The sequence below is a fragment of the Thamnophis sirtalis genome, unplaced genomic scaffold (assembly GCF_051295495.1).
Source record: "Thamnophis sirtalis isolate CommonGarterSnake01/CBP01778 unplaced genomic scaffold, rThaSir2_p1.2 scaffold_14, whole genome shotgun sequence".
Lineage (NCBI taxonomy): Eukaryota > Metazoa > Chordata > Lepidosauria > Squamata > Natricidae > Thamnophis > Thamnophis sirtalis.
The window spans coordinates 42359817-42387663 of record NW_028261394.1 but is presented as its reverse complement, the minus strand read 5'-3'; the positions used below and the strand labels follow the sequence as shown (position 1 = coordinate 42387663).

Genomic DNA, 27847 nt, shown 5'->3' with positions numbered 1-27847 from the left:
TCCTATCTTTCTAGTTGCATTTTTAACGTGCTTTCGGACTGCTAGGTTGGCAGAAGCTACGTCAAGTAACAGGAGTTCACTCTGTTATGCGGCGCTAGGGATTCGAATTGTTGAACTGCCGACCTTTCTGATTGACAAGCTCAACATCTTAGCCACTGAGCCACTGCATCCTTATGTGATGGCCGATAGAAGCCTATTAAATAGGCATTCACAGGCAGATAAATAGGCAGATAAATAACCCTATTAAAGTTGGACTTTTGTTGAGGTACAAAACAATGGACAGATAAGATCACCACGTAGGTGGGGCGAAATAAGGAAGTATGTAATATTTGCACCAGATTCCAACCTCTAAGAGGGGGATCCTTAACGAAGGATGTGAAGCACCCTCTCCGTGTGCATAAAACAGGTCTACTGTGTTATTGCATCGATGTAGAAATGGGTCACTCTGGCCAGAGGAAACGGTGGCGGGTTTTGCCTGCTGAAGTCACCAGCGAGGCTCAAAGGCAGGGGAACATGGGCTCTCCTACCCTACTCCTCCTTCGGGGAGAAATGTCGCCGCGGTGAAACTGAGCCGTAAAAAGACTGGCTTCCTTTTTGTGTCTCGGAAGCCGCTCAAATAGCCTTTCCCTCCGTTTACCCGAAATAAATGCGCGCTGCCTAAAATAAATAAGTGGAAGCATGTCATCCTGTATTAGTTACTCAGCGGGGTGTCCCTTTTATGTTGTCATTAATATAGTTTATAATTGTAATCTGAATAGCTGCTAGGACCGAGGCTTCACACCGCATTATCTATAACAGAGAGTCCGGTCGGGGAGAGGGTTTTTTCCTCCTATCTTGCAAGCTCATTTGTCTGAATGCCCTTTCTCTGCGAGGCGATGCCTAAAGTGGCTTGCAGTTCATCAAAAGAAGCCCAGTAAAGATAATAGTTTTAAAGAGAGAGAGAGAGAGAGAAAGATCACCCAATGGGAACAATTATGAATATTGAAGTGTCAGTCGGCCTCCTCTCTCTTATGGGAGAGCAGTGCTGAGTGTAATTCTTATTAAATACACTGGAAACAACATGCGCTCAGCTGACAGGCAGTGTGAAGAAGGGAGGGAGCCAAGCTGTGGGAAACATGGGGCTTTTCCACGGGTTGTTTGTGTCTTTTGGGGGGGAGCCGTTGTGGCGTAGGGATTAGAATGGCAGTATTGAAGGCAGACTCTGCCCACCCTCTGGAGTTCGATCCTGACAGGCTCAAGGTTGACTCAGCTTTCCATCCTTCCGAGGTTGGTAAAATGAGGACCCCGGAGTGGGCGTGGCCAGGATGGGCGTGGCCAGCTCGACATAACCCATGTTGGGGAGGGGGTCTGTGGTGTCCTGAGCACACTGCCAGAGAAAATGGGCTCCCAAGCTCCGTTTTCAGCTGCGACAGCCTCCTGCAATCCTCTGCCAAGTGAAAATGGAGCTCCATTTGGCATAGGCACCACGGGCCAGTCCTTCACTGTTTCCAAGGTGGTGGCGCCTTGAGTTTGATACCCCTATAGCAGGGGTAGTCAACCTTTTTATACCTACCGCCCACTTTTGTATCTCTGTTAGTAGTAAACATTTCTAAACGCCCACCGGTTCCACAGTAGTGGTGATTTGTAAAGTAGGGAAGTAACTTTACTTTATAAAATTTATAAAGCAGAGTTACAGCAAAACCCCTACCGCCCACCATGAAAGCTGGAACGCCCACTAGTGGGCGGTAGGGACCAGGTTGACTACCACTGCCCTATAGAAGAGAAGAGAATATGGAAGGGACCTTGGAGGTCTTCTAGTCCAGCCCCCTGCTCAAGCAGGAGAACCTATACAATCTCAGACAAGTGAAAGTCCAATCTCTTCTTAAAAACCTCCAGTGACGGAGCATCCACAGTTTCTGAAGGCAAGCTGTTCCACTGGTTAATTGGTTAATTCCACTGGTTTATTGCAAGCTTAAGCTCTGTACAAGAATCTTAATAGTCAAAGCAAATGGGTGGCAGATAAGGAATTCAAGGTGGGCAGAACCTAGATCTCTTGTGGGTGCGAAGGGACTCAAGACTAATGACGCATTTGACCCCTCCCTTGGGCTCAGTCATCCCCTACAGTGCTATGGCTATTGCTGTTGAACTGAAGAGGTTGAATTTTCACCACTGTTGTTCAGCCAATGGAATGGTACGCGGGAAAGACCTTGGGAGACGGGATGAAGGGATGCTACTTAAGGAACAGTCAGAGAAGAGACAGCTTAGCCCTTAGCTGGCCAATGGGTGGGGCAAGATGCTCAGAAGGGACTCTCCCTATTTTCCCAGAGTGTAAAGGGGGAGAGAGAGAGAGAGAGAGAGAGAGAGAGAGAGAGAGAGAGAGAGAGAGAGAGAGAGAGAGAGAGAGAGAGAGAGAGAGAGAGAGAGAGAGAGAGAGAGAGAGAGAGAGAGAGAGAGAGAGAGAGAGAGAGAGAGAGAGAGAGAGAGAGAGAGAGAGAATGAGAATATCTGTATTTGCAGGCTAGCAAGATTTTGTTGGGGATTCTCGGGGACAGATTCTTGGGGATGCGGTGGCTCAGTGGCTAAGAAGCCGAACTTGTCGATCAGAAAGGTCAGCAGTTCGGTGGTTCGAATCCCTAGCGCCGCATAACGGAGTGAGCTCCCGTTACTTGTCCCAGCTTCTGCCAACCCAGCAATTTGAAAGCACGTAAAAAATGCAAGTAGAAAAAAATAGGAACCACCTTTGGTGGGAAGGTAACAGCCTTCCGTGTGCTTATGGCATTGAGTCCACATGACCATGGAGATGTCTTCGGACAGCGCTGGCTCTTCGGCTTTGAAATGGAGGTGGGCATCGCCCCCTAGAGTCGGGAACGACTAGCACATACGAGCAAGAGGAAACTTTACCTTTACCTAAGTTTCTGTGAATCTAGCATTCCAATAATGAGAAGTAGCTCATCTGGTTGTGTTTTCTGTCTGCTCCACCTGGTCAGGCTGACAGCTGAGCTACTGACCCTCTTCCATTCCTCCTCAGTAACCAGCATAAATTAAGGGATCTCCAAATTCCAGTCTTTGGGAAGCCGTGGCCACCGCCCAGGTTTCACCTCCAGCATTCAAATAATCAGCTCTTGGCTCCTAGTAGCTTTCCCCCCAAGACCAATATGGAAATAATGTCTGGAAGGGATCAAATGCTTTTTGGAGACAAAAGTAGGTACAGGGAACATTGCAGAATGCTCTTATCTCCCCACGATACTTTTACACAATGCATTCTGTTTCTCTTTTGGCCTGACACACTTTCTGCCAGATAAAATCCCCCAGGCCTACTTGGTTTAAACAAGGACCACGTTCTCTCCCTCTCTTCCTCTCCTCCCTCCCTCCCTCTCTCTCTCTTTCTCTCGCAATGAAGTGTAAAATTAATGCTTATTATTCCAAACTTGGGAGACGAAGAAAGAGACCTTAAGAATCTCTTATTGGGAAAAACCATGTGTGTTCAGCTCTGAACCAACAGATCCGCCAGGAGATTGCGGGTTTAAGGTTTAGTTTTATTGGATTTATATGCCGCCCTTCTCCCAAGGACTCAGGGCGGCGTACAACATAAAAGAAAACACATATTACAAAAATTAAAAGGGACATTAAAGAAGGTATAAAAAAACCAATTGATATTTACAATAAAAATTTAAAAATTAAATTAAAATTAACAACCAAATTAATCCTATGTTTTATTCAAATGACTTTTATTCAAAGGGGCGGAACGCTGGAAGGCAGGCACAGCGATGGGGGAGAAGCTTGCTTTTCATGTCAAAAATGAGAGGGATTGCCTATCGTACACCTATTAGATTGGTCTCTCTTATAAGAATCTGCTGAGCTGGCTTTTTTCCTCCTTTCTATATTTCTCCCTCCCAGTTAGGGGAATAAATAAAGGTAAAAGTCCCCCTCGCACATATGTGCTAGTCGTTCCCGACTCTAGGGAGCAGTAAGCATCTCCGTTTCAAAGCCGAAGAGCCAGCGTTTTCCGAAGACGTCTCCGTGGTCATGTGGCCGGCATGACTAAATGCCGAAGGCGCACGGAACGCTGTTACCTTCCCACCAAAGTGGTCCCTATTTTTCTACTTGCTTTTTTAACCTGTAGGTTGGCAGAAGCTGGGACAAATAACGGGAGCTCACTCCGTTAACGCGACACTAGGGATTCGAACTGCTGAACTGCCGACCTTTCCGATCGACAAGCTCAGCGTCTCAGCCACTGAGCCACTGCGTCCCTCTTTGTGGAAATAGAAAAAGGGAAATATTTCCATGCTGAACCCTAGTACTTTCTGGTTCTTTTCTTTTCCACGCCCTCCCTCTTCCTCTACTTTTTTCTCTTTCTCTTTCTCTCTCTGTGTATATGTATTTCTTCTTAGATGGTTTCGTTGACATAGAAAAATATATAATGGACTCCTAGGGGGATGCGAAAAAGAAAAAGAAAAGAACGCACAGTGCGAAGAGGGCCTTATAATTCAGAAGTGGGTTTGCAAATCAAAATGTCTTCTCTCTATGGAATAAATTTCCACATCTGTGGGAACCTCTTACTATTTGTATTATGGGTTTTGTTTGGCATGTCTTTAACTCTTTGCAGTACTTCTGTACTCTGCCTAAAAGGACATACAATTCATGTTCTCCCAAGATGAGAAAATACAGGAATATAATTCCCCAGGGTGTATTTGGTGAGTGACGATTGTGGTGTCATTGGTTAAAAACTATGTTGTGAAACACAGAAGGGTTTGGGATGAACTGTGCAGCTATAAAAAGGTCAACTATCTATCTATCTATCTATCTATCTATCTATCTATCTATCTATCTATCTATCTATCTATCTATCATCTATCATCTATCATCTATCTATCTATCTATCTATCTATCTATCATCTATCTATCATCTATCTACCTATCATATCTATCTATCTACTGTATCTATCTATCTATCATCTATCTATCATCTATCTATCTATCATCTATCTATCTATATCTGTCTGTCTGTCTGTCTGTCTGTCTGTCTGTCTGTCTATCTATCTATCTATCTATCTATCTATCTATCTATCTATCTATCTATCTACCTACCTACCTACCTACCTACCTACCTACCTACCTACCTACCTACCTACCTATCTATCTATCTATCTATCTATTGTATCTATCTACTGTATGTATGTATGTATGTATGTATGTATGTATGTATGTATGTATGTATGTATGTATCTACCTACCTACCTACCTACCTACCTACCTACCTACCTTCCTACCTACCTACCTACCTACCTACCTACCTACCTACCTACCTACCTACCTATCTATCTATCTATCTATCTATCTATCTATCTATCTATCTATCTATCTATCTATCTATATGCCTACCATACCCCCATGTGAAAATTAGGGTAATAATACTGCCTTACTTTGTGTGCATTGGCAAGACAGAATAACAGAGCTGGAAGGGAGCTTGGAGGTCTTCTAATCCAACCCCCTCCTCAAGCAGGAGACCCTATACTATTCTGGACGAAAGGTTTTCCAATCTCTTCTTTAAAACCTCCAGTGATGGAGCAGCAACCACAACTTCCGAAGACAGGCTGTTCCACTGGTTAATTGTTCTCACCGTTAGGAAATTTCTCCTTAGCTCTAAGTTGACAATGTTTTCTATTGTCTAGGTTGACAATGTTGTTTTCCAGGAAATAAACACTGTAAAGTTGTTCTTTGGTGAGAGCTGCTTCTGCAATTGTTCTTATTTTTAGTTTGAGCTCTGCCCAAATTTGAGGCCAGTTGTGCCTCCTTTTGGCTGATCTCTGTGCTGTGTTAAATTATCCCACCACACCAGATCTGCAATCGGTAGCTCTGATGGTTAAGCCCATCATTCTGGTTATTGCTAACCAGAACATGAAATATTGGCAATTTGCCAGTTGAGTGCTAACCGAAAACAGCAGCTGCTCCTTATTTGCATATTTAACCAAAGAGCTGTTAGCTGTGATTAACAGAGGCATGAAGAGGCAACGCGTGCGTTCATACCAACCGCACAGAGTGGCTTAATGACTAATGTGGGTATGCCCTATATCTATGGCATTTGGATTTTACCAGGTCAGTAGAATAAGACCTTTAAGCTGCCAGAAAGCCATGATTTGAAGCAACGGAACAAAAACCCACAATCCAGGTCTATCTGTCAGGCCTGCAGGCATCTTTTCCTTTGGGACTTTGGCCTGCCACACTTTCTATTTTTCTAGTAGGCATTTTCTATTGTGGGAAAATGGGAGAGGGGATTGTATGGAGTTAGATGATAGGTAGCCATAACAACATTCTTTCTAGAAAGACAAGGTCATCCTTTCTCTTTGCACCTCTGCACCTGACCGGAACTGGATGGGTAGAACTGCCAGCATTGCAGTGGGAGATTGGATTTGTGGGTGTGGGGGTAAGATCTTGAACTTTCAACTGGGTGGGGAAAACCGGGAAGCTTTCCGAGTCGGGTTTTCCCAGATGTGCCAACATGGCTCTCTTAATAAGTTGGAACTTTGAGAAATAGTTTGCCTTGGACTCTGATTTACTTTTGGATGCTATTTGGAACCCTGACACTATCATATTTATGGCCAGAGTCAACAGCAGATTTAACACTTGCCTCTGTAGTGTTAGGTCTGTAACACAAGTGAAAATGAACATGGAGAGGCCAGGCCATTTCCTGTTGGTTAAGACTGAATGGATAACTACTACTACTACTACTACTACTACTACTACTACTACTACTCCTTCTCCTTCCTCCTCCTCTTCCTCCTCCTCCTCCCAACGCAATAGCAATAGCAATAGCAGCTAGACTTATATACCGCTTCATAGGGCTTTCAGCCCTCTCTAAGCAGTTTACAGAGTCAGCATATTGCCCCCACAGTCTGGGTCCTCATTTCACCCACCTCGGAAGGATGGAAGGCTGAGTCAACCTTGAGCCGGTGAGATTTGAACAGCCGAACTGCAGAACTGCAGTCAGCTGAAGTAGCCTGCAGTGCTGCATTTAACCACTGTGCCGCCTTCTCCTCCTCCTCCTCCTCCTCCTCCTCCTCCTCCTCCTCCTCCTCCTCCTCCTCCTCCTCCTCCGTCAGGGTACAGGACTCGCTGCAGTTTTCTTGGCAAGGTTTCAGAAGTGGCTCGCCGTTGTCTGCCATCTAGGGTTGAGAGAGAGTGGCTGGCCCAAGGTCACCCAGCTGGCTTTGTGCCTAAGGCAGGACTAGAATGCCTGGTTCTCCCAGTTTCTAGCCTGACACCTTAAACCTCTGAATCCAAACTTACTCTTACTTTGCGGTGTTGCGTGACCCGTCAAAAGCACGAATGTCATAAGCGCGCCGACAACACCGCGGCGCTAAAACTGCGATGTCAAAAGCGCGACGACAGAAGCACGATTTCATTTAAGGTAAGATTTACAGTTAGGTTTAGGGTTAGGTTTAGGGTTAGGTTTAGGGTTAGGTTTAGGGTTAGGTTTAAGGTTAGGGTTAGGGTTAGGGTTAGGTTTAGGGTTAGGTTTAGGGTTAGGTTTAGGGTTAGGTTTAGGGTTAGGTTTAAGGTTAGGGTTAGGGTTAGGTTTAGGGTTACGTTACAGCGCCCTTCTGTCGGCGCGCTTTTGTCAGCGCGCTTTAGGGCTAATTAGTCGCTCATCCGTCGCGCGGTTTTGTCACCGCGCTTTAGACACCGCGGTTTAGTCAGGCGCGCTTTTGTTGTGCGCGCATTTGTGGTGGAACCGCGGTGTTTTAATTCCCAATAACGAGATTCTGGAGCCTCGGGAACTTTACATCACGGGGGAGGATGCTACGTAGGACGTCTCCACTGTAGGCTTGTGTCTAGGGGTGAAAATAAGGTGCAAACGAGTGCGAACGGCGAAGATTGCACTGCAGTTAATCTGCCACATGGAACCGGGCCTCCGACATTGCTCACTGCAAAGCATTTTGCAAATAAGGTTATGGCGCCCTTAGGAATAACGCGGCGTGATTATACAACATGATTCCCAGGGATGATTCTGAGTGGAAAATGGATCCATTGCTTCACACCTCCCCCCCCCCAAAAAAAATTACCAATATCCTCGGTTCTTATTTGCTGGCGGCGGGGAGGAGGGAAGGTCACTCTTTCCCTCACCTCTCATTCTGCGGCCACCCTCGCTCCCCCCGCCCTCCCCCAGCAGCTAGTTTCAACCTTGGGGAGAAGTAGCTCCAGATAGCCGCTGCTGCCTCTTTGTGTTGTGTTTGGTTCTGGTGTTATCTGTCGGAAGGCTGTTTTTTGCGGAATATTTGTCTTGTGTTTCTCTGCAAGCTGCCCTAGGCTGAAATGACAGGTCTCAAAGCAAACACGAAGCGGGTGGGTGGGGAAGAGAAGGATCATTAATTGTCCGGCTTAGAACTGAAAGGTAAAGTTATCGGTAGCTCCCGCTATCATTTCTGGGCTCTTGATGTTTTGCTACCAGGCCCACTTCTATTTTTTGTGAGAGTTGTGGGGCAATCCATTTCAGTAGTCTCTGGCACTTCTGTTTTCCTCTCAGGATTGACCAGAGGTTCTTTGTTTTGAATGTCCTTCCTTCCTTCCTTTCTCCTCCCTCTCTGCCTCCCCTTTTCTCCCCCTCCCTCTTTATTTCCTGCTCTCCTCCCTCCCTCTTCTTTTTTTCTTCCCTCCCTTCCCTACCCTCCTTCCTCCCTCCCTCCTTCTCTCCAACTTCCTTTCCCCTTTTTCCTTCCTTCCCCCTCCCCCCAACTTCCTTCCCCTTTTTCCTCCCTCCCTCCCTTATCCTCCCTTTCCCTGCCTTCCCTTCCCTCTTTCTTCCTTCCCCCTTCCTTCCTTTCCTCCAAGTTCCATCTCCCTTTTTCCTCCCTTCCTCCCTTCCCCTTCCCTTTCCCTGCCTTCCCTTCCCTCTTCCTTCCTTCCTTTCCTCCAAATTCCCTCTCCCTTTATCCTTCCTCCCTCCCTTCCCCTTCCCTTTCCCTGCCTTCCCTTCCTTCTTCCTTCCTTCCTCCTTCCTTCCTTTCCTCCAAATTCCCTCTCCCTTTATCCTCCCTCCCTTCCCCTTTCCTTTCCCTGACTTCCCTCTTCCTTCCTTCCTTCCTTCCTTCCTTTCCTTCAAATTCCATCTCCCTTTATCCTTCCTCCCTCCCTTCCCCTTCCCTTTCCCTGCCTTCCTTTCCCTCTTCCTTCCTTCCTTCCTCCCTCCCTCCTTCCTTTCCCTGTCTTCCCTTCCCTCTTCCTTCCTTCCTCCTTCCTTCCTTTTCTCCAAGTTCCATCTCCCTTTTTCCTCCCTCCCTCCCTCCCTTCCCCTTCCCTTTCCCTGTCTTCCCTTCCCCCTTCCTCCCTCCAATGCGTGTTGCCGTGATATGATTTTGGGAAGCCAGGACAGTGCCATCTACCAGAGGCTGGCTCTCACCGTCACTTTCATCCAAATGGAATGTAGAAATGCCCCTTCCAATTTGACTGGAGGCGCTACAGCCCGAACGCGTGCACAAGTGTTATGCCGTACACCTGCTTTTGTAGGGAGAGCTGCGTCTCCCCCTTCCCCCAAAGCTGCCTGAACTGGCATTTGTGATTCCTCACCGAATCCTGTGTTTCAGACGCTAATCTGCTGTGTCACTAACAAGTTGTATCATTTGAACCTTGCAGAGGAAGGCATCAATCATGAGTGCAAGCTGTGTAACCAGATGTTTGACTCTCCAGCAAAGCTCCTGTGTCACCTGATCGAGCACAGCTTCGAGGGGATGGGAGGCACATTCAAATGCCCTGTTTGTTTTACAGGTAAGACAGACGCTCCTAGACAAGCACTCCGCGTAACGTGGCTTGATCCGGAAACGGCCCCATGGGGGAATTTTTTAAAAAACACACGCTTTCTTTTCGTGCAAGCTGGAAGGGTCGGGGAGACGGAATGGTGGCACGAAATAGAAATATTCTTTTTCAAGCTAGAGACACCCGGAAGCAGCGGTGAAATCTAAATTGTTTTTGCCACCATTGCTGTGGGCGTGGTTTGGGGGAAGGTCACATGACTAGGTGGGCGTGGCCAACTTTCCCCCGCTTTTTAAAGCATTTTTTTTTCCTGCCGGTTTGGGCAAATAGGCAGGAAAAAAATGCTTTAAAAATTGGGGTGAGGGGGGGGGGAGAGAAAGCTTCCAAGGATGGCGCAGCTCAGCTTTGAGCTGTGCGATTGTCAGAAGCTTTTATTTTTCACTTTTTAAAGTATTTTTTCTTTTCCTGCCTATTCGCCCAAACCGTCAGGGAAAAAAAATGCTTTAAAAAGCAGGAAAAATAATCTTCCAACAATCATGCAACTCACAGGTGAGCCACACGATCCTTGGAAGCTTTTTTTATTTTTTTACTACCAGCACTAACAACAATCGTCCCTACTGGTTCAGCTGAAGTGGGCGGAACCAGGAGGATTTCACCCCTGCACACGGGGGAATTTTTTAAAAACACACTCTTCCTTTTCGTGCAAGCTAGGAGGGTTGGGGAGACGAAATCGTGGCACGCAATAGAAATATCCTTTTTCAAAGTAGAGACACCTGGAAGACAATCTCTTTCTCACCCTCCTACTTTTCACTTTAGGTCATCGCCCACCCACCCCAATCATGGACACAAGCCTTTCAATATAGTCTCTAAATAAGTGGGGTAATTTACAATGTGGGATAGAGATTGCTCTCAGTATGGAAGGATGAGAATTGCCAACTTTCTTACCTTGAATTGGGATGGTTCTTTTGCAAATATCCTGGATGAAAAACCCACTGTTCCCAGCTAGTACCGTATTTTTCAGAGTATAAGACTCTCCAAAGTATAAGACGCATCTAGCTTTTGGAGAGGAAAACAAGGGGAGAAAAATCTGACTCTGCCTCCCAGCAATTTGCCTCCTTGCAACAAACAGCAAACAGTACAGACGATATACAATGTTTGTGGTGTTACATTTCAGACTATACTTGTACAGATGCTGTTAAAACTGATGTGGCTTTCTGGAAGTATAGTTCTTCTCTGCTATTTAAAAGAAGATACAATAACACTGGGCCTCTTCAGATCAAGCATTTATTTTAAAAAGCTTCTTCACTTTGTTAAGCTGTCTAGAACAATAATAAAGCAGCCTTTAAAAAATAAGTCTAATAATTTGAACATTCTATAGGCATTTATAGTTGTTGACTTACCTCCTTGCAGCAAACAGCAAACAGCCTGATTAGCACAAGAAAAAACAATCTGCTTCTGCCTCCCAGCAATTTGCTTGTCCCATTTTTCCTGTTTGCTGCAAGGAGGTAAATTGCTGGGAGGCAGAGGCCAAAGGGGTGTGGGACAGTGGGTGCACCCAAATTTTCACCCTATTTTAAGGGGGAAAAAGGTGGGTCTTATACTCCAAAAAATACAGTATGTGGAAGATGCAGAGGGAGGGTTGCTGTAGAATGATTGGCCTGCCCAAGCTTGATAAATTACTTTTTTAATGTCTTTGTATGATAGCTAGTCCTCGACGTACGACAACAATGGAGTCCTGAATTTCTGTCACTAAACAAAAGCAAATTTTGCCCCATTTTACGACTTTTCCTGCCATAGCTGCTAAGCCAATCGCTGCGGTTGTTAAGATGGTAACCCGGTTGTTAAGTGAATCCCCATGGGCTCTGCTTATCAGATGGTCACAAAGGGTGATCACAGTTAGTGGTTACTGGTGCACATGTGCGTGCCACGATCAGCTGGCCGGCACGCATGCTCACAACGGGAAATGGAAGACCAGCTCTTCCACTTTCCGGCATGGCTGTGCGCACGAAGGCCAGCTGATTGTCGCTTGTGCATGTGTGCCAGAAACCCAGAAGAGGAATGGGAAATGCCGTGTGTGCCAGGTGACATATCTCCGCATGCCACTTCAGGCCCGTGTGCCATAGGTTTCGCCATCACGACTATAGAAAATGTTGAAAGACAGTATCTTTGGTTATGGCAGCAGTACACTGTATCTCTGACTGTATTCTGATTGTTTTCTTTCCTTTAGTTTTTGTACAGGCAAATAAATTGCAGCAACATATTTTTGCTGTCCATGGACAAGAGGACAAAATTTACGATTGTTCGCAGTGTCCACAGAAGTTCTTTTTCCAGACCGAACTTCAGGTATGGCTCTCTTTTCCCCACCCCCCTTGTTCTCCAGAAAAGGATTGTGTACAAATTCCTTTTGCGCTATCCACTGCGATTATCTGCGAGAAATAAACTAATTGCGAGCAGGTATCAAGGCCCTCTCCGTCTAGGCTCCTCTTACCGCTCTCTGTTCCCGTAATCACAGGAAATTCTCTTCTCCTCCTTGAGTGCAAGCTGCAAAACCTTCTGAAACCAGGCGCCATAAATAAATAAGGCCCGACAAGTTTAATCACTCGCTGTGAGAATTTCTTTTGGCAGTGTGCACCGCAATGCAACGAAAGCATAATGTAAATAATTTCTTCCCCTTGTTTAATAATTTAAGGAAGGATTAGCATACAAAAACCCAACCATCATGTTCCCCGTTCTTTCCTTTTCTTCCTTCACTTCTCCTCCCCCATCCTTCTTGGAATTCTGGTTTTCTTTCAGGTGAAATTACTGGCACCGCAAAGGGTTCTTCACCTGAGCATCCAAAATGCTATATATCAGCGGTCACCAACTGGTAGTCCATGGACCACTGGTGGTCCGCGGGAAAATTTTGGTGGTCCGTAGAAAAATGATTTGCATTTTTTATATTGCACTAAATCAGGAGTCCTCAAACTATGGTTCCTGGGATGGATACCTGCAATGAATGTTTGCTGCAGAGAGTCTCCCCATTCGGGGGTATTTTTGCATGGATCAGAGGGGGCAGAAATGCCAACTTGGGTCTGCTTCAGCCTCCTGGTGCAAGACTTTGGGCGAAGGATGGAGGGAAGCACCGCTGGTAGCAAAGAGCCGGAGGGCCTCATTCCAGTGGGACTGCATCATGGCCTGGAACTGGCTGACCATCTCAGCCCGCTAAGCTTCCAGGCGCCAGTACCTGGCCTTGCATTCCCGCAGGTCTTTCCTCTGCTTGGAAAGCTTATGCTCCTAGTCATCAGTGAGGTGCTTCTGCTGAGCCTCATTCTCTGTCAGATCCAATTTGAACTGAGCCATCTCTTTCTCATGGTGGCTGCTTAGCTCCAACAACTGCTTCCTGTTGGGGCCCTAAGGAGCCCAGGCAGGCGGGCGGGCAGTGGCTGGGAGGGGAGGGGCCCCTTGACATGAGTGACATTGAGTTGGCCATGCCCACCCAGTCACATGAGCACCTAGCCATGCCCAACCAGCCAATCATTAGGCAGATCCTATTAGTGGTCCACTGAATTTAAAATTAGGAATTTAGTGGTCCCTGAGGTCCGAAAGGTTGGTGACCCTGCTATATATAAGTCATATTGTAGACTGGATATGGTCTACCAGCCAATGCCATCTGGCTACTACCTGGGCGAGGGCCTTCTCTGTGGCAGCTCCGGCCCTCTGGAACGAACTCCCCGCAGAGATTCGGACCCTCACCTCTCTCCAGGCCTTCCGAAAAGCCGTTAAAACCTGGCTGTGTCGGCAGGCCTGGGGTTGATGAGTTCCCTTCCCCTCTCGATTTGTGTGGCTGTTGGTTATTTTTAAATGCTTGTATTTGTAGTTTTTGTGTTTCCCTTCCCTCCCTGGGTTTGTGCGCCGCCCTGAGTCCCACTGGGAATAGGGCGGCATATAAATAAAACAAAACCTAAAACTCAGGAAGTTGGTTGTGACAAGAGGAAGCCAGAGGCATAAAGACCTCTCCTTAAGGCCACAAACCAAACCCTTCCTGTTGGGTATAAATTTAGGCAAATAGGAAATGCTAGAGAAAAAAAGGAGCCTGAAACCAAAAATGTAAACTTGGATTTCATCCTTTGAGATTCCACAGTTGTCTCTAAAGTCCATTTCATAAAAATGAAGAAGGGGGAAAAAGAGCAACCATGCTAAATGAATCGAAGGGATTTAAGGGAACTACAAGTGAAATCAGGTCGGTTTTAGTTTTCGCTCCAGCTCTTTCTCAACCCAACTTGACTAACAGGATCTGGACCAGGAAAGAAAAATCATGCATCCTTAATGTAAACTCAAAAAGCAGGGTGGACGTGGGGTTGAGGAGTTCCTTCTAGATCAGGGATATCCAACCTTGGATAATATTAAGGTTTGTGGACTTCAACTTTCAGATTTTTGTGGCTAGAGAATTCTGAGAGTTGACGTCAACCATGACCCGTCAAATGCGCGCATGACAAAACCGCGCCGACAAAACCACGTCGCTTAAACCGCAATGTCATCAGCGCGCTGACAACAGCGTGCCGACAACAGCGTGCCGACAACAGTGCGCCAACAGAAGCGTGATTTAAGTTAAGGTAAGGGTTAGGGTTAGGGTTAGGGTTAGGGTTAGGTTTAGGTTTACAGTGCGTTTCTGCCAGCGCGCTTCTGTTGTCGGCGCACTTCAGCGCTCATTCGTCAGCACGGTTTAGAACTCGCGGTTTTGTCACCGCGGTTTAGTCGGGCGCGCTTTTGTCGGTCGACCTTTTGTCGGTGAACTGACGTCAACAGGTCTTAAAGCTGCCAAGGTTGGACCCTCCCGCTCTTCAGATTAACAACATTAAGGATGATGAATGCCATCCTTCTCTGTCTCGTTCAATGCCATCTGGAGAAGAATGAAACTTAGCTACACAGAGGCCTGGTCAAAGTTTCTCTTCATTCTGCATTAATAAACCAAGTTAAGTGGGGATTGGACTAGAAGACCTCCAAGGACCTTTCCAACTCTGCTATTGTATTATTAACTTGATGTCTCCCTATCTCCCAGATTAATACACATATTAGAAGGCAGGATCTGGATGTTTCATTTCTCCAGATTTTGCAATGCAGCCCGACCTTCAGATGATTGGGTATTTAAAAAATAAAATAAAATTTAGGAGAAAAGACCTTTGAGAAGTGAGACATTTTGCTTGTTAAAAATGGGAAAAAATCTGGCAGATGTTCACACATTGCAGTGAATGTGGAAGGGGAGCCAAGGTATGAATGGAGATGTGTGAAATTAACATTGAAATGGACTGACCTACCCAGGTCTGGCAGATATACATATGTATAAACTGTTCTTCACCAACCTGGCAGTCTCCATATATGGCACCTATTCGTTGGACTCCATAGCTAACCGCTATGACTGATTTGGAATTCTGGCGGTTGCACTCTGAGCACACCTGGGAGCCACCAGGTAGGGGAAGACTAGCCAAGGTTTCTTTCTGCCAATTCACATATGAGGTGGGAAGCCTGTGGCTCTTCTACTTTGGCCTACCGATTCAGTTCGCATGATTAAATCTTGCTCAGTTAACCAACAAATGCTAAGCCCTGAACAAAAGGAAATGGATTGTTAGAAAGGAATGATTTTAGCAGAAACTGTTTTGTGCATGATGCTGCTGATCGGTGCCCCCCATCCTGGGTACCACGCTAAGAAGGATTCAGACGCAGGGGGAAAGATTTTAAAAAAAACAACAAATATACAGAAATGAGAGCAATGAAGGGATTGGAAATGGAAGGAAGTGGTGGAAGGTTTGAACTCTTCAAATACATAGCAAAACGTAGAAATCTTCATCCCTTTAAGTCCAAAGCCAATATGATACCTCAGAGCAAGGATGAGTCTGCATGCTACACCTGTCTGCACCTGTTTAAAGAAGCTGTGTAGGCAGACAATTAAGTCAAGAACAAGGCAAGGTGAGAGCTTCAGGTGTCTGAGAGCCGAGGTGGCGCAGTGGTTAAATGCAGCACTGCAGGCTACTTCAGCTGACTGCAGTTCTGCAGTTCGGCTGTTCAAATCTCACCGGCTCAGGGTTGACTCAGCCTTCCATCCTTCTGAGGTGGGTAAAATGAGGACCCGGATTGTTGTTGGGGGCAATATGCTGACTCTGTAAACCGCTTAGAGAGGGCTGAAAGCCTTAGGGAGCGGTATATAAGTCTAACTGCTATTGCTATTGCTATTGCTATTGCTCCACCCTTTTTGGCACCTCTTTAAAATTGTGCATTTTCCTGGGATTGCACAGCTACTGTGTGAGCCCTGGACAAGACAACATCTTCTTGAAGGAGGCATCAACAGGAGCACTGCGTGCACCCCTGTCTCTTCTGAGGAAAGATTTGGGATTTGGATTTGAGGCTCTTCACGTCTCTAAGGAAACAGAGGAAGGGAGAGAGAGGGAGGGAGGGGGAGAGAGAAAGAAAGAGGGAAGGAGGAGAGAGAGCGAGAGAGATTATGCCTCTCAAGGTATGGAATTATGGGTAGAAGTTATAGAAAGACAGATCTCAAATACATGTGAGAAACGCCTTAACATTAAGAACGGGATAACTAATGATTGAGAGACACGGTGAGCTTTCCTTTGTTGGACAGTCGTCTTTTCGGGCAAATAAATTTTCGGCACCTAGCAAGGGGGTAGATTCTGTGGCTTAAGCAGCCCCTGACATCTCCGGGACCTCAGATGAGCATTGCCTACATGGGGCACCAAGATAGGTCTGCAGATACGGTGCAACAGATATGGGTTTAATAAAGGAGATGATTTGGAGCTCAGGGTTGATATGAGAGGCCCCTGGTTCTCTCTGAGCTTGCTTGTTTTCTTGCAGATGTTTAATGACCCAAATTAGGTAACCTCATCAGTGCTAGAAGGACGTGGCGTTTGCAGAGAAGAGGAGGAGGAAGCTGAGCTCTTTGGGGCTCTCTGAGCTTGCTTGTTTTCTTGCAGACGTTCCATTATCCAAGCTGGTTAACTTCTTCACCATCATCAGTTTTTCAGTTGTCCCAGTGCTTGAAAATGCAGACCAAGGATGGCCTCTTTTACCGGTTGCCAAGCCTGTTGGAGGACAGCGTCGTCGGTCCTTGATTAATCGTGATTCAAACGCGTATGGCAGGCTTGAGCTGCGCTAACCCAAACGCCCCGGTTAAATTCTTTTCCTTCTGCAGTTCCGCAGTTCTTTTGAAGTTGTGTTTTGAGTGGGAAATTTTTTCTTTTTTGCTTTCTTTCTTTTTTGGGTTTTCATCTTGCCTCGCCATTTCACAGCAGGGGTGTCAGTGACAGCTGCAGTCGGGGTTCCCCTGATGCTCTTAAATACCTGAGGCCAGCCTCTGGCACAAAAACTCCGGGCATTCCCCCTTGGATGCCTGCACCCTCCTGTTCTAGCAATCTGTGGCTGAACAGATGTGAGTTTGGCTCTGTGCAAAAAAAAAAAAGGAGATTTTTTTTTTCCCGGAGACTCGGTCCTAGATTAGTCGCTACTAAAATAGCCTCCAAGAGGCGAGAATTGACCTTCAGCAAGGTGCTTGCTCAGAGGTGAATAAGTATTCTGGGTTTTTTTGTTTTTTGTTTTGCAAATGGATGTAGCCCTCCCAGTGTCGCATCCTTCCTAAATTCCAACATTTTGGTTTCTTTTTTTCAAAGGTGTTTTTAAGAGATCACCCCAAACAATCCCTTTCTTGGCATGGCTCACTCTTTATATGTTAAAGGTAAAGGTTTTCCTTGCACATATGTGAGCCAGAGGTGGGTTGCGCCCAGTTTGGCCGAATCAATAGTGGTATTTTGGCCTGGGTTGCAGAACCGGCAGCAACCCAGGCTGGCCACGCCCCAAACCGATTCTCCAGTTGCCGCAGTCATTGCCGATATGTTGTTTAGTACTGCATGCTCAGTACACTGTAAATTGTTCTGCTCAACAATTTACATTGAACTGCACACACACGTGCAGCGAACCAGTAGTAAAACCGGGAGCAAGCCACCTCTGATGTGTGCTACTCATTCCCGACTCTAGTGGGCGGTGCTCATCTCCATTTCAAAGCCAAAGAGCCAGCATTGTCCGAAGACATCCCCATGGTCATGTGGCCGGCATGACTCAACACCAAAGGCGCATGGAGAGCTGTTACCTTCCCATCCAAGGTGGTCCCTATTTTTCTACTTGCATTTTTACGTGCTCGGTTGGCAGAAGCTGGGACAAGTAACGGGAGCTCACTCTGTTGCGTGGCGCTAGGGATTCGAACTGCCGAACTGCCGACCTTTTTGATTGACAAGCTCAGCCTCTTAGCCCCTGAGCCATCTTCTTTGTATGTTAATAGGCTTTAAAAATTCTTCTCCCCATATCACTCCAGCTTCCTTTGCTTGAGAAGCGATAAAACACGATGCACTTAAACTCCGCCAACAATGGCCGGATGTATGCATCTGTGTGTATTTTTTTTCTTCCCCTTCTTCAATTCCCAGGCTGCTGCCTCTTCTCTCCTGCTGTCAGCCGGTGGAAGGGAGGGTTGATCTTTTCACTTTGTTGATTTTTGCGCTCATTCTAGCCTCTCAGGGATTCTCTCCCGTTCACCTTGTACCAGCAATCTCATTTGCATAAGTTACAAAAGTTTTAACTGTACCTTGTTAATATTTGAATAGAGTTGGCAGATGTTTTTTTTCTCCTCCTTCCCCTTGGTTTCCATGCCATTCATATCCTGGTTTGAAAACAAAATCTAGTCAGTGACTTGATTGCATCTGTTAACCAGCGCAAGATAAAATCAAGGCTGTGGTTCGGGAAAGGTCGGTGAATTTTTAAAATCAAAAACCCCACCCCCACCCCCACCACACCCTTGTTGCTTTTTTTGCCATTGCTGTAGTGGTCACAAATAATTTTTTTTATCAAACCCATATTTTGAAGGGGAAAGTGCTTTATTACAAGAGCAGCAGTAGTGGAATTCAATTTTTTTACTACCGGTTCTGTGAAGGTGGCATGGCTTGGTAGGCATAGCTTGGTGGGAGTGGCAGGGCAAGGATACTGTAAAATCCCGATTCTCTCCCCACTCCAGGGCAAGGATACTGTAAAATCCCCATTTCCACCTCACTCCAGGGCAAGGATACTGTAAAATCACCATTCCCTCCCCACTCCAGGGCAAGGATACTGTAAAATCACCATTCCCTCCCCACTCCAGGGCAAGGATACTGTAAAATCCCCATTCCCTCCCCACTCCAGGGCAAGGATACTGTAAAATCCCCATTTCCCCCACTCCAGGGCAAGGATACTGTAAAATCCCCATTTCTCCCACTCCAGGGCAAGGATACTGTAAAATCCCCATTCCCTCCCCACTCCAGGGAAAGGATACTGTAAAATCCCCATTTCCACCTCACTCCAGGGCAAGGATACTGTAAAATCACCATTTCCCCCACTCCAGGGCAAAGATACTGTAAAATCTCCATTCCCTCCCCACTCCAGGGCAAGGATACTATAAAATCCCCATTCCCTCCCCACTCCAGGGAAAGGATATTGTAAAATCCCCATTTCCACCTCACTCCAGGGCAAGGATACTGTAAAATCCCCATTTCCACCTCACTCCAGGGCAAGGATACTGTAAAATCCCCATTTCCTCCACTCCAGGGCAAGGATACTGTAAAATCCCCATTCCCTCCCCACTCCAGGGCAAGGATATTGTAAATCCCCATTCCCTCCCCACTCCAGGGAAAGGATACTGTAAAATCCCCATTTCCACCTCACTCCAGGGCAAGGATACTGTAAAATCCCAATTTCCTCCACTCCAGGGCAAGGATACTGTAAAATCCCCATTTCCTCCACTCCTGGGGGAAGGATACTGTAAAATCCCCATTCCCTCCCCACTCCAGGGCAAGGATACTGTAAAATCCCCATTTCCCTCACTCCAGAGCAAGGATACTGTAAAATCCCCATTCCCTCCCCACCCCACTAATCTGCTTTCCAGCTCCATCCTCCTGTGCAGAGCAACAGTAGAAGATCCAGCCGATTAGCTAGGACTCGGGAGGCAGAGAATTGATGGGGGCGCGGCCAGCCATAGGTGGTATTTTCCAGTTCTCCGAACTACTCAATATTTCTGCTACCGGTTCTCCAGAACCGGCTGAATACCCCCTCTGAAGAGCAGTAATTCAGACTTGCAAAGGGACTTGCCTTCAATAAGAGGATTGTGTGAACAGATGAAAATATCTGTTGCTGAGGGACGAATTGTGAAATCCAGGGTCCTCTCTGAACTTGGTGGTTTGTTTGCAGAAATGTCATCTGCATGTTGTATGTTGAGGTAGTCCTCAACATACAACAGTTTGCTTGGTGACCCTGAAAGACACTGAAAGAAAGTGACCCAGGACTGTTCTCCACACTGACAGCCACTGCAGGATCTCCATGGTCACGTGATCAAATTCCGGATGCTCAGCAACTGACTCATATTTATGACAGTTTCGGTGTCCTGTGGTCATGTGATCCCCTTTTGCGACGTTCGGAGAAGCAAAGTCCACGGGGGGAACACAGATTCCCTTAACAACCATGTTACTGACTTAACTGCAGTGATTCACTCAAGATCAATACATATAAAGAGCTGTGGTGGTGCAATGGTGAGAGTGCAGTACTGCAGGCTACTTCAGCTGACTGCTAGCTGCAATTCGGCAGTTCAAATCTCACCAGGCTCAAGGTTGACTCATCCTTCCATCCTTCCGAGGTGGGTAAAATGAGGACCCAGATTGTTGGGGGCAATAGGCTGATTCTGTAAACGGCTTAGAAAGAGCTGTAAAAGCACTATGAAGCGGTATATAAATCTATGTTATTGCTATAATACATCGGGAAGCACTTAATAAATACACACATTTACGGAAGCTAAATGTGATCTCCTGAATGTTAATAAAAGATGAGGCATTAGAAGGAAACTGGTGGAGGTTAGATATATTTTGCAGCTCTAGGAGGAGATTTAATGAGGGCTTAAAATAGCTGAAATAGGATAAATTTCTGCTAAGCAAATTATTTGCTATATTTCGCGGAAGCTTATTTTATCCACAAGTAGAAGGACTTGACTATTACTAATTCTAGATTACATTTAATGACTATGGGAACATGTTGGCTCCTGGGTTAATTTTGAAGCGAATGTAAAAGAAGGGAAGGAAGCCATCTACTTTTGAACAGAAGAAGAATAGATCCCTCCTAAATTAGCCGCAAATTCCTTCAAACATCTCCTTACAGCTGCTTAATTTGCTGGTTGGATAGGATTTCTATGGAACCGCTAAAAGGAGATGATTCCTGCTAGGGGTGGGCTTCCAAACTGTTAGCAAGGGGGTTCTCTGCCCGGTTTCTGGGTGGGCATGGCCATCGTAACCACGTAACAGAGGGAGCTCCCGTTACTTGTCCCAGCTTCTGCCAACCTAGCAGTTCGAAAGCATGTAAAAAATGCAAGTAGAAAAATAGGAACCATCTTTGGTGGGAAGGGAACAGCGTTCTGTGTGCCTTCCGGGTTGAGTCATGCCAGCCACATGACCACGGGGACGTCTTCGGACAATGCTGGCTCTTCAGCTTTGAAACGGAGATGAGCACTGCCCCCTGGAGTCAGGAACGACTAGCACATATGTGGAAGGGGAACCTTTATCTTTACCTATAAAAAGCAGCATTAAACCCAGAACGTTTTCATGTAATGAAAATTAAACACGGTTAACACACTTGCTCTTTCGTTATGTATTTTCTAATATGTTAAAAATTACAATTCGGTCACAGCATTGAGAGATTGTTAGGGTTTTACATTACCCAAAACCCTGGGTGAACTACAGATAACTTTGGATCTCAGGTCATGCACCTCTACGTTAAGTGATCATTACCTGCTAGAAAAGTGAACAGTTAACAGAGTACCATTATGAAACTATAATCAAGCAACTATGCATACAATTTATTATGAATTGCCGTTCACCCCTTAGGGAATCCTCCAACTATGTAAGCAAACAGTGGGTTTGTCTGGCTGCCTTGTACTGTTAAGACAATTTTCTCTTTGAGAATGTAAGGTGTTTATTATAAAATACAGTGTACTGTTTATCACTATAGTTATAACCTTCTCGGAGCCTTTGTTAATTTTCTGATTGAGTCAAAGTGATAAAGCTGGAATATTCTCAACAAGGAGCAAAGCACCAGGCCAATATTTGCTGGCTTGGAAGCTAAGCCTGGTTGGGCCTGATTAATACTTGAAATGGAAGATTTCTAGGAAATCTTAGGATGGATAGGTGGGTGGGTGAGTGGGTAGCAGAGGTAGGTTCCTACCAGTTCGCACCAGTTCGGTAGGACCAGTTCGTCAAATCTACCGAACCGGTTAGAAGAGGTTCCACCAGGGGACCCGGAAAGCAGGCCACACCTACAGAAGAGGTTCCAAAAAAATTTGAAACTCACCACACACACACACACACACACACACACACACACACACACAGACTCACACAGAGAGAGAAAGAGAAAGAAAGGAAGAAAGAAAGAAAAAAGAAAGAAAAAGAGATGAAAGAAAAAAGGAAAAAGGGACAGAGAGACAAAAGGAAGGAAAGAGAGAGAGGGAAAGAAAGGAAGGAAGGAAGGAAGAAAGAAAGAAAGAAAGAAAGAAAGAAAGAAAGAAAGAAAGAAAGAAAGAAAGAAAGAAAGAAAAAAAATCACATGGCCAGCAAGCCACTCCCACCAGGTCACATGGCCGGCAAGCCACTCCCACAGAGTAGGTTCAAAATTTTTTTGAAACCTATCACTGGTGGGTAGGTGGATGGATGGATGGGGAGGTGGGTGGATGGACAGGTGGGTGAGTGAGTGCATAGATGGATGGATGGATGGATGGATGGATGGATGGATGGATGGATGGATGGATGGATGGATGGATGATACAGAGATGGACTTTTTCTGTCACAGCATATTCCCCAATTAGATCTTTCTGGCCCATGACTTCTTTCAACTTTAGTTTGTTGGAGGCATTTTGGCTTATCCGACTAATATAGACAATACATTTTCTATAGAATGAGATCTGCTTCTCAGTGGGAAATGTTGGTTTTTGGTTTTTTTTTAACTTTTCACAGGGTTGCTATTTTTATGTTAGTTATTTTTGCCGTTCTGCTGTTGGGTATGATTATTTCTAAAATAGATTATGAAGGCTACAGGTTATAATCCACAATCGCACTTGGGCATTGCTCTTGTCAAGAATTAGGGGCGGCCTTTTCCCCGCATTTCCCGTTGAGTTCCCAACCTATTCACTTTGTTGCACAGAACTCAATCCTTGCTGAATAAAACAGCTCCTGTGAAAATCTGTTTTGATTTTCCTTTTTGACACCTCGGAGAGGGATACAGGATTTCAAGACCAGTTTCTTTTTTTAAAGGAAATTCTTATTTGTTTTTAAACGCTTCCGGTAGCACCTTTTTCTTATCAATTTTTTTTTTTTGTTTAAAAGCCATAAGCTGTCGTGAACTACAACCAGTGGTGGGTTTCAAAAATTGTTCGAACCTACTCTGTGGGTGTGGCCTCCTTTGTGGGAGTGGCTTGCCACCCATGTGACCGGATAGGAGTGGCTTGCCGCCCATGTGACCGGATATGAAGATGCCAACGACACTTGTCAGAACCACCTTAAATTACCTCACACACAGCACTGGCATGCATAAGAATAGGATGTAAACTTGTTTTTTTAAAGGCATCTTTGGTTTGCGTTAAAACAACTTCAACACACGCAATGTTCTGATTGCACCACAAACGCAGTCGTCACCCTTCCCTTTCACAGAGGCACTGAGTTTTATAAATAGGAGCATGATAGTGTAGAATAATCCTATCCAAGGACCAGTGGTGGGTTTCAAAAATTTTTGGAACCTCTTCTGTAGGTGTGGCCTGCTTTCCGGGTCCACTGGTGGAACCTCTTCTAACCAGTTCGGTAGATTTGATGAACCGGTTCTCCCGAATAGGTGCGAACTGGTAGGAACCCCCCTCTGAGTACAACTCACAAAAGCCTGTGTCTTTTAATAACATTTGCTGTTTTATAAGGGTTTTCCCTTTTAAAGCTACATTTGATTGTCATAGCAATCTAGATTCTAATGAGCTTCCTGGTTTATCACTCATCTAAGAAATCCTTCCAACTGCTAGAAAGTTGCACAGCCAACGCCTTTTCCTTAGATATTCACTGGTTGTTAGTAGCTGTTGTCATATTTTAGTCATTTGAAGCCTTTGAGAAAATTTAAATTGAAGGGAAGAGTCAACTGAGACAGGCGCTCGGGGTCTTTAATCAAAAGGGTGGGCCCAGACTTCCTTAATTATCTGAAAAGTGCATTAAGCAAATTGTGAATGAGCGTGGTGAAATTTGCAAAGATGTTATAGGAGAGTTGTTAGACTATCAGCCTCTTTCCCCCTACTGTTTCGTGACGAGCCATCACCTAACGACTGAAATATTTGTGTTTAAAAGATTAGTTCCTACTGTTTGCTTGCATGCTGCTAATCACACCGTTCGGTTTGAAATGATGGCAACCAAAGGAAAAGTAACTTGAGGCGATAGAACAGCCATAGGATGCCTCAGATAAGGAGGAAGGTGTTCTCCGCTTTAGGAAGAAGGTGTTCTGACCTAGGCTTCCCCAAAAAGCACGAAGCAGATTCCTGGTCCCGACAAAACCCCTCTTATTGAACGAATGTGAATTCCTCTCATTCACATTCAGCAAAGGCCTGGCAAACAGTCTTTCAAAGGAATATTTATGACTACAGACCTTATCTATTCTTGGAAATCTGCCATGTAAATATTGTCCAAATGAGGTCCTGTGCAAGGAAAGACTGGGCACAGAGTCTCTGAGATTCACGGACAGATCTTCACACTCCTGAAACAAATCTAATGAACGAACGAATGAATGAATTGTTTCCTGCAAGAGCCCACTCCCCTTTTGTTCCTTTTTTATTTCCTATGGGAGGGGACAATCACATCCCACCTGTTTAACAACCAGTTCTCTGCCCTAATGACCAGTTGGGTGGACGTCGCTTGGTGGTTAGGTGACTGTGTGGGCGTGGCCACTTCAACGTCACTCACGTCGATGGGCCTTAGCTGTTACAATGTAATAAGGGTTAACCAGAGAGGCAGTTTCTCTAAGCAGGGCAATAAAGATTAGGCTAGAAACAACACCAGAATGTTTCCTTCCTGCCTTCCTTACAGGATTAGCCCTGTAAAGTGGAAAGAAAGAAAAGGAGATTTCTTCCAACAACTGGTTCTCCAAACTGCTTAGAAAGTTAACAACCGATTCTCCCGAATAGGTGCGAACTGGCTTAATCCCACCACTGACCGTGCTGGAATTTCAGGTGTCATATGTCCAAAGGCAGAAACTGGTGTCCTAATATTTAGCCAACTGAATGGTTGAAAATTGTGCCACAATTCTGGTGTCACCATTTCCGAGGCTCCATTTGTTTGCACAAAAGCAAGCAAAAACTCCTCTTAGTTCCAAATGGTGCAAAATAGCAGCTTGTTCATTAGTATAATTTGTGTTGTAGTTGACAATTTGCGCTTGGCTTAGAAATCGCACCTCGAGAGATGCCTTGTGTTTGTTTTTTGGAGAGAAACCACAAAACTTGTCCTGAATTGGATGGGAAGCATGAATTTCCATACATAATTTCTGGAAGGCTCCATAATGCAAGCAGGATCCCTCTTTTTCATTTCATTTGTCCTTAAAACCCATCTCCAATTTTTTTCCATAAAGAAAGAATTCCCTCAGATCCATTATCATTTAATTTATTTAAAACACTCCCCCCCCCAAAAAAATACGTCATTTTGTTCTTAGAAGGAGATAACAGTTGGTGTAACTACAATTCAGAGTTTTGGTTTGTTTTTTTTAAAGGGGGATTATTACAAAGGGGCTTGGAGCATTTTATTTAATTTTTAATTATTATTAGTTATAAAGCTAATAAATTATAAGGAAAACAAAGCCTCCTCCAACCCTTTTGCTGAGTCTCAGTCAGGCACCATCAGATAATTATAACTAACATTAATTAAAAATTTACATTGCTCTAGGCATTTAACTTTCACTTCTAGTATGTTTTTGGCTGCAGATTCTTCATATGTTGGAAGGGATTCTGCTTCTCTAGAATTTTCAAAGCCTTTGGAGCAGTGGTTCTCAACCTGTGGGTCGGGATCCCTTTGGGGGTCGAATGACCCTTTCGTAGGGGTCACCTAAGACCATCGGAAAACACATATTTCCGATGGTCTTAGGAACCGAGGCGTCAATTTTATGGTTGTGGGTCACCACAACATGTGAAACTGTATTAAAGGGTCGCGGCATTGGGAAGGTTGAGAACCACTGCTTTAGAGAATATTTTAATGGCTTTAAATCCCCATCCTTCAATCGTAGCCCCTTGCCCAGGGGGGGTATAGAGGGGTCAAAGGGCTATTAGAGAAGAACAGGTTTTTTTAAGGATTCCCTTGGGCCCCCAACCCAGGGGTGAAATTTAGCAGATTCTGACAGGTTCTGGAGAACCAGTAGCGGAAATTTTGAGTAGTTCAGAGAACCGGCAAATACCACCTCTGGTTGGCTCCAGAGTGGGGTGGGAATGGAGATTTTGCAGTATCCTTCCCCTGCCACGCCCACCAAGCCACGCCCACAGAACTGGTAATAAAAAAAATTGAATTTCACCGTTGCCCCAGCCTATATGATTAATTCTTCAATTCTGCCTTTGATATTCTGCATGTATCAGTTTTTCAATTTAGCTTAGAAAGTTGAACTGACACCCAACTCTGTAAATGCAAGGAGTCCTTGACTTACGACAATCCATTTAGCGACCACTCAAAGTTACAATGGCATTGAAAAAAAGTGACTTATGACTGTTTTTTCAGTCTTACGACCGTTCGCAGCCACCCCACGGTCACATGATCCAAATTCAGGCTCTTGGAAAGTGACGCAGTGGTTAAATGCAGCACTGCAGGCTACTTCAGCTTACTGCAGTTCTGCAGTTCGGCTGATCAAATCTCACCGGCTCAGGGTTGACTCAGCCTTCCATCCTTCCGAGGTGCGTAAAATGAGGACCCGGATTGTTGTTGGGGGCAATATAGACTCTGTAAACCGCTTAGAGAGGGCTGAAAGCCCTATGAAGCGGTATATAAGTCTAACTGCTATTGCTATTGCTATTTTGACGGTTGTAGTGTGTCCCCCCCCCCCAAGGGTCCCGCGATGCCCCTTTTGCGACCATCCATCAAGTCAAGTCAACGGGGAAGCCAAATTCACTTAACGACCGTGTGACGAACTTATCAATTGCAGCAATTCACTGAAGGACTATGGCAAGAAAGGTCGTACAATAGGTCAAAACTCCCTTATTAAGAGCGGTTTTGCTTAACGGCATAAAGTCTGGGCTCGATTACGGTCGTACGTCAAGGATTAACTTGGAAAACCATCCAAATTAGGCTGCAGAATAGCCCAGGCAGTCCTTCACTTAAAGTACCCATTGTGAAAAATAAATCCATTTTTTTAGGGAAAAACAACATCTTTCCTCAAGTTGCTCCCTCTACCGCGATAACCCATTTGCTTGCTGTGCCACTTACGGAGCTGTTTTGAAATAGATACTGAGAAGCCCATATATAGCTTGGCATTATAACATGTGTCAGATCCTAGCAGAAAGAGGACAGGCGTGGCAGAAAAAGAAAACCCAGGTGGAAATCCTCGACTAAATTGCACAAACGTGCCAAAACACGCCGTCCGTAGGTTGTGTTTTTTTTTTTAAATGCAGCAGAGCTGGCATCAGGGAAGGGGGCCTTGCCACCCGAAAGAGAAACGGGGAAGAGAATCGAGGCGCCAACTTGCAGGCTTGCCCGTTGAAGAAACCTATGGCTGCTTGGCATTTTATGCCTCCGGGGCAAAGGTCCAAACAACTTTGAGGCAGGCACCTTGCCATCCCAGCAGATGGGCAGGCACGGATGCTGCCAAGAGACAATGCCCAGCTCCTTCTCATAAAAGTCCAAATGTCTGGCCCGAGCAGCGGAGCCTCCAGACGCAACGGCACAGACGCCGCTCGCTCTTCCTGCGAACCCGACGGTGGAGGTAAATGCGATTAAAAATATACAGGCTGATGAATGTTCTCGTTAAAAGAGTCCGGTTAAGCTTTCTTTCCCAAACGACGGGCGTATTTAAAATGGAGAGGCAAGGC

General features: G+C 45.5%; 1 protein-coding gene across 3 annotated transcripts in view; it reads left to right on the top strand.

The window, feature by feature from the left end:
• The window catches only part of ZNF423 (zinc finger protein 423), a 310184-nt gene that overhangs the window by 255148 nt on the left and 27189 nt on the right, over nucleotides 1-27847 (top strand). For 2 of the 3 annotated variants that reach the window (XM_087729318.1, XM_087729317.1), the window contains 2 exons: nucleotides 9610-9741; nucleotides 11954-12069. The exons of the other annotated variant lie outside the window; for it this stretch is intronic. In XM_087729318.1, the coding sequence (XP_087585444.1) occupies nucleotides 9610-9741; nucleotides 11954-12069 (248 nt within the window). The remainder of the gene's footprint in view (nucleotides 1-9609; nucleotides 9742-11953; nucleotides 12070-27847) is intronic. 3 annotated transcript variants of the gene reach the window in all.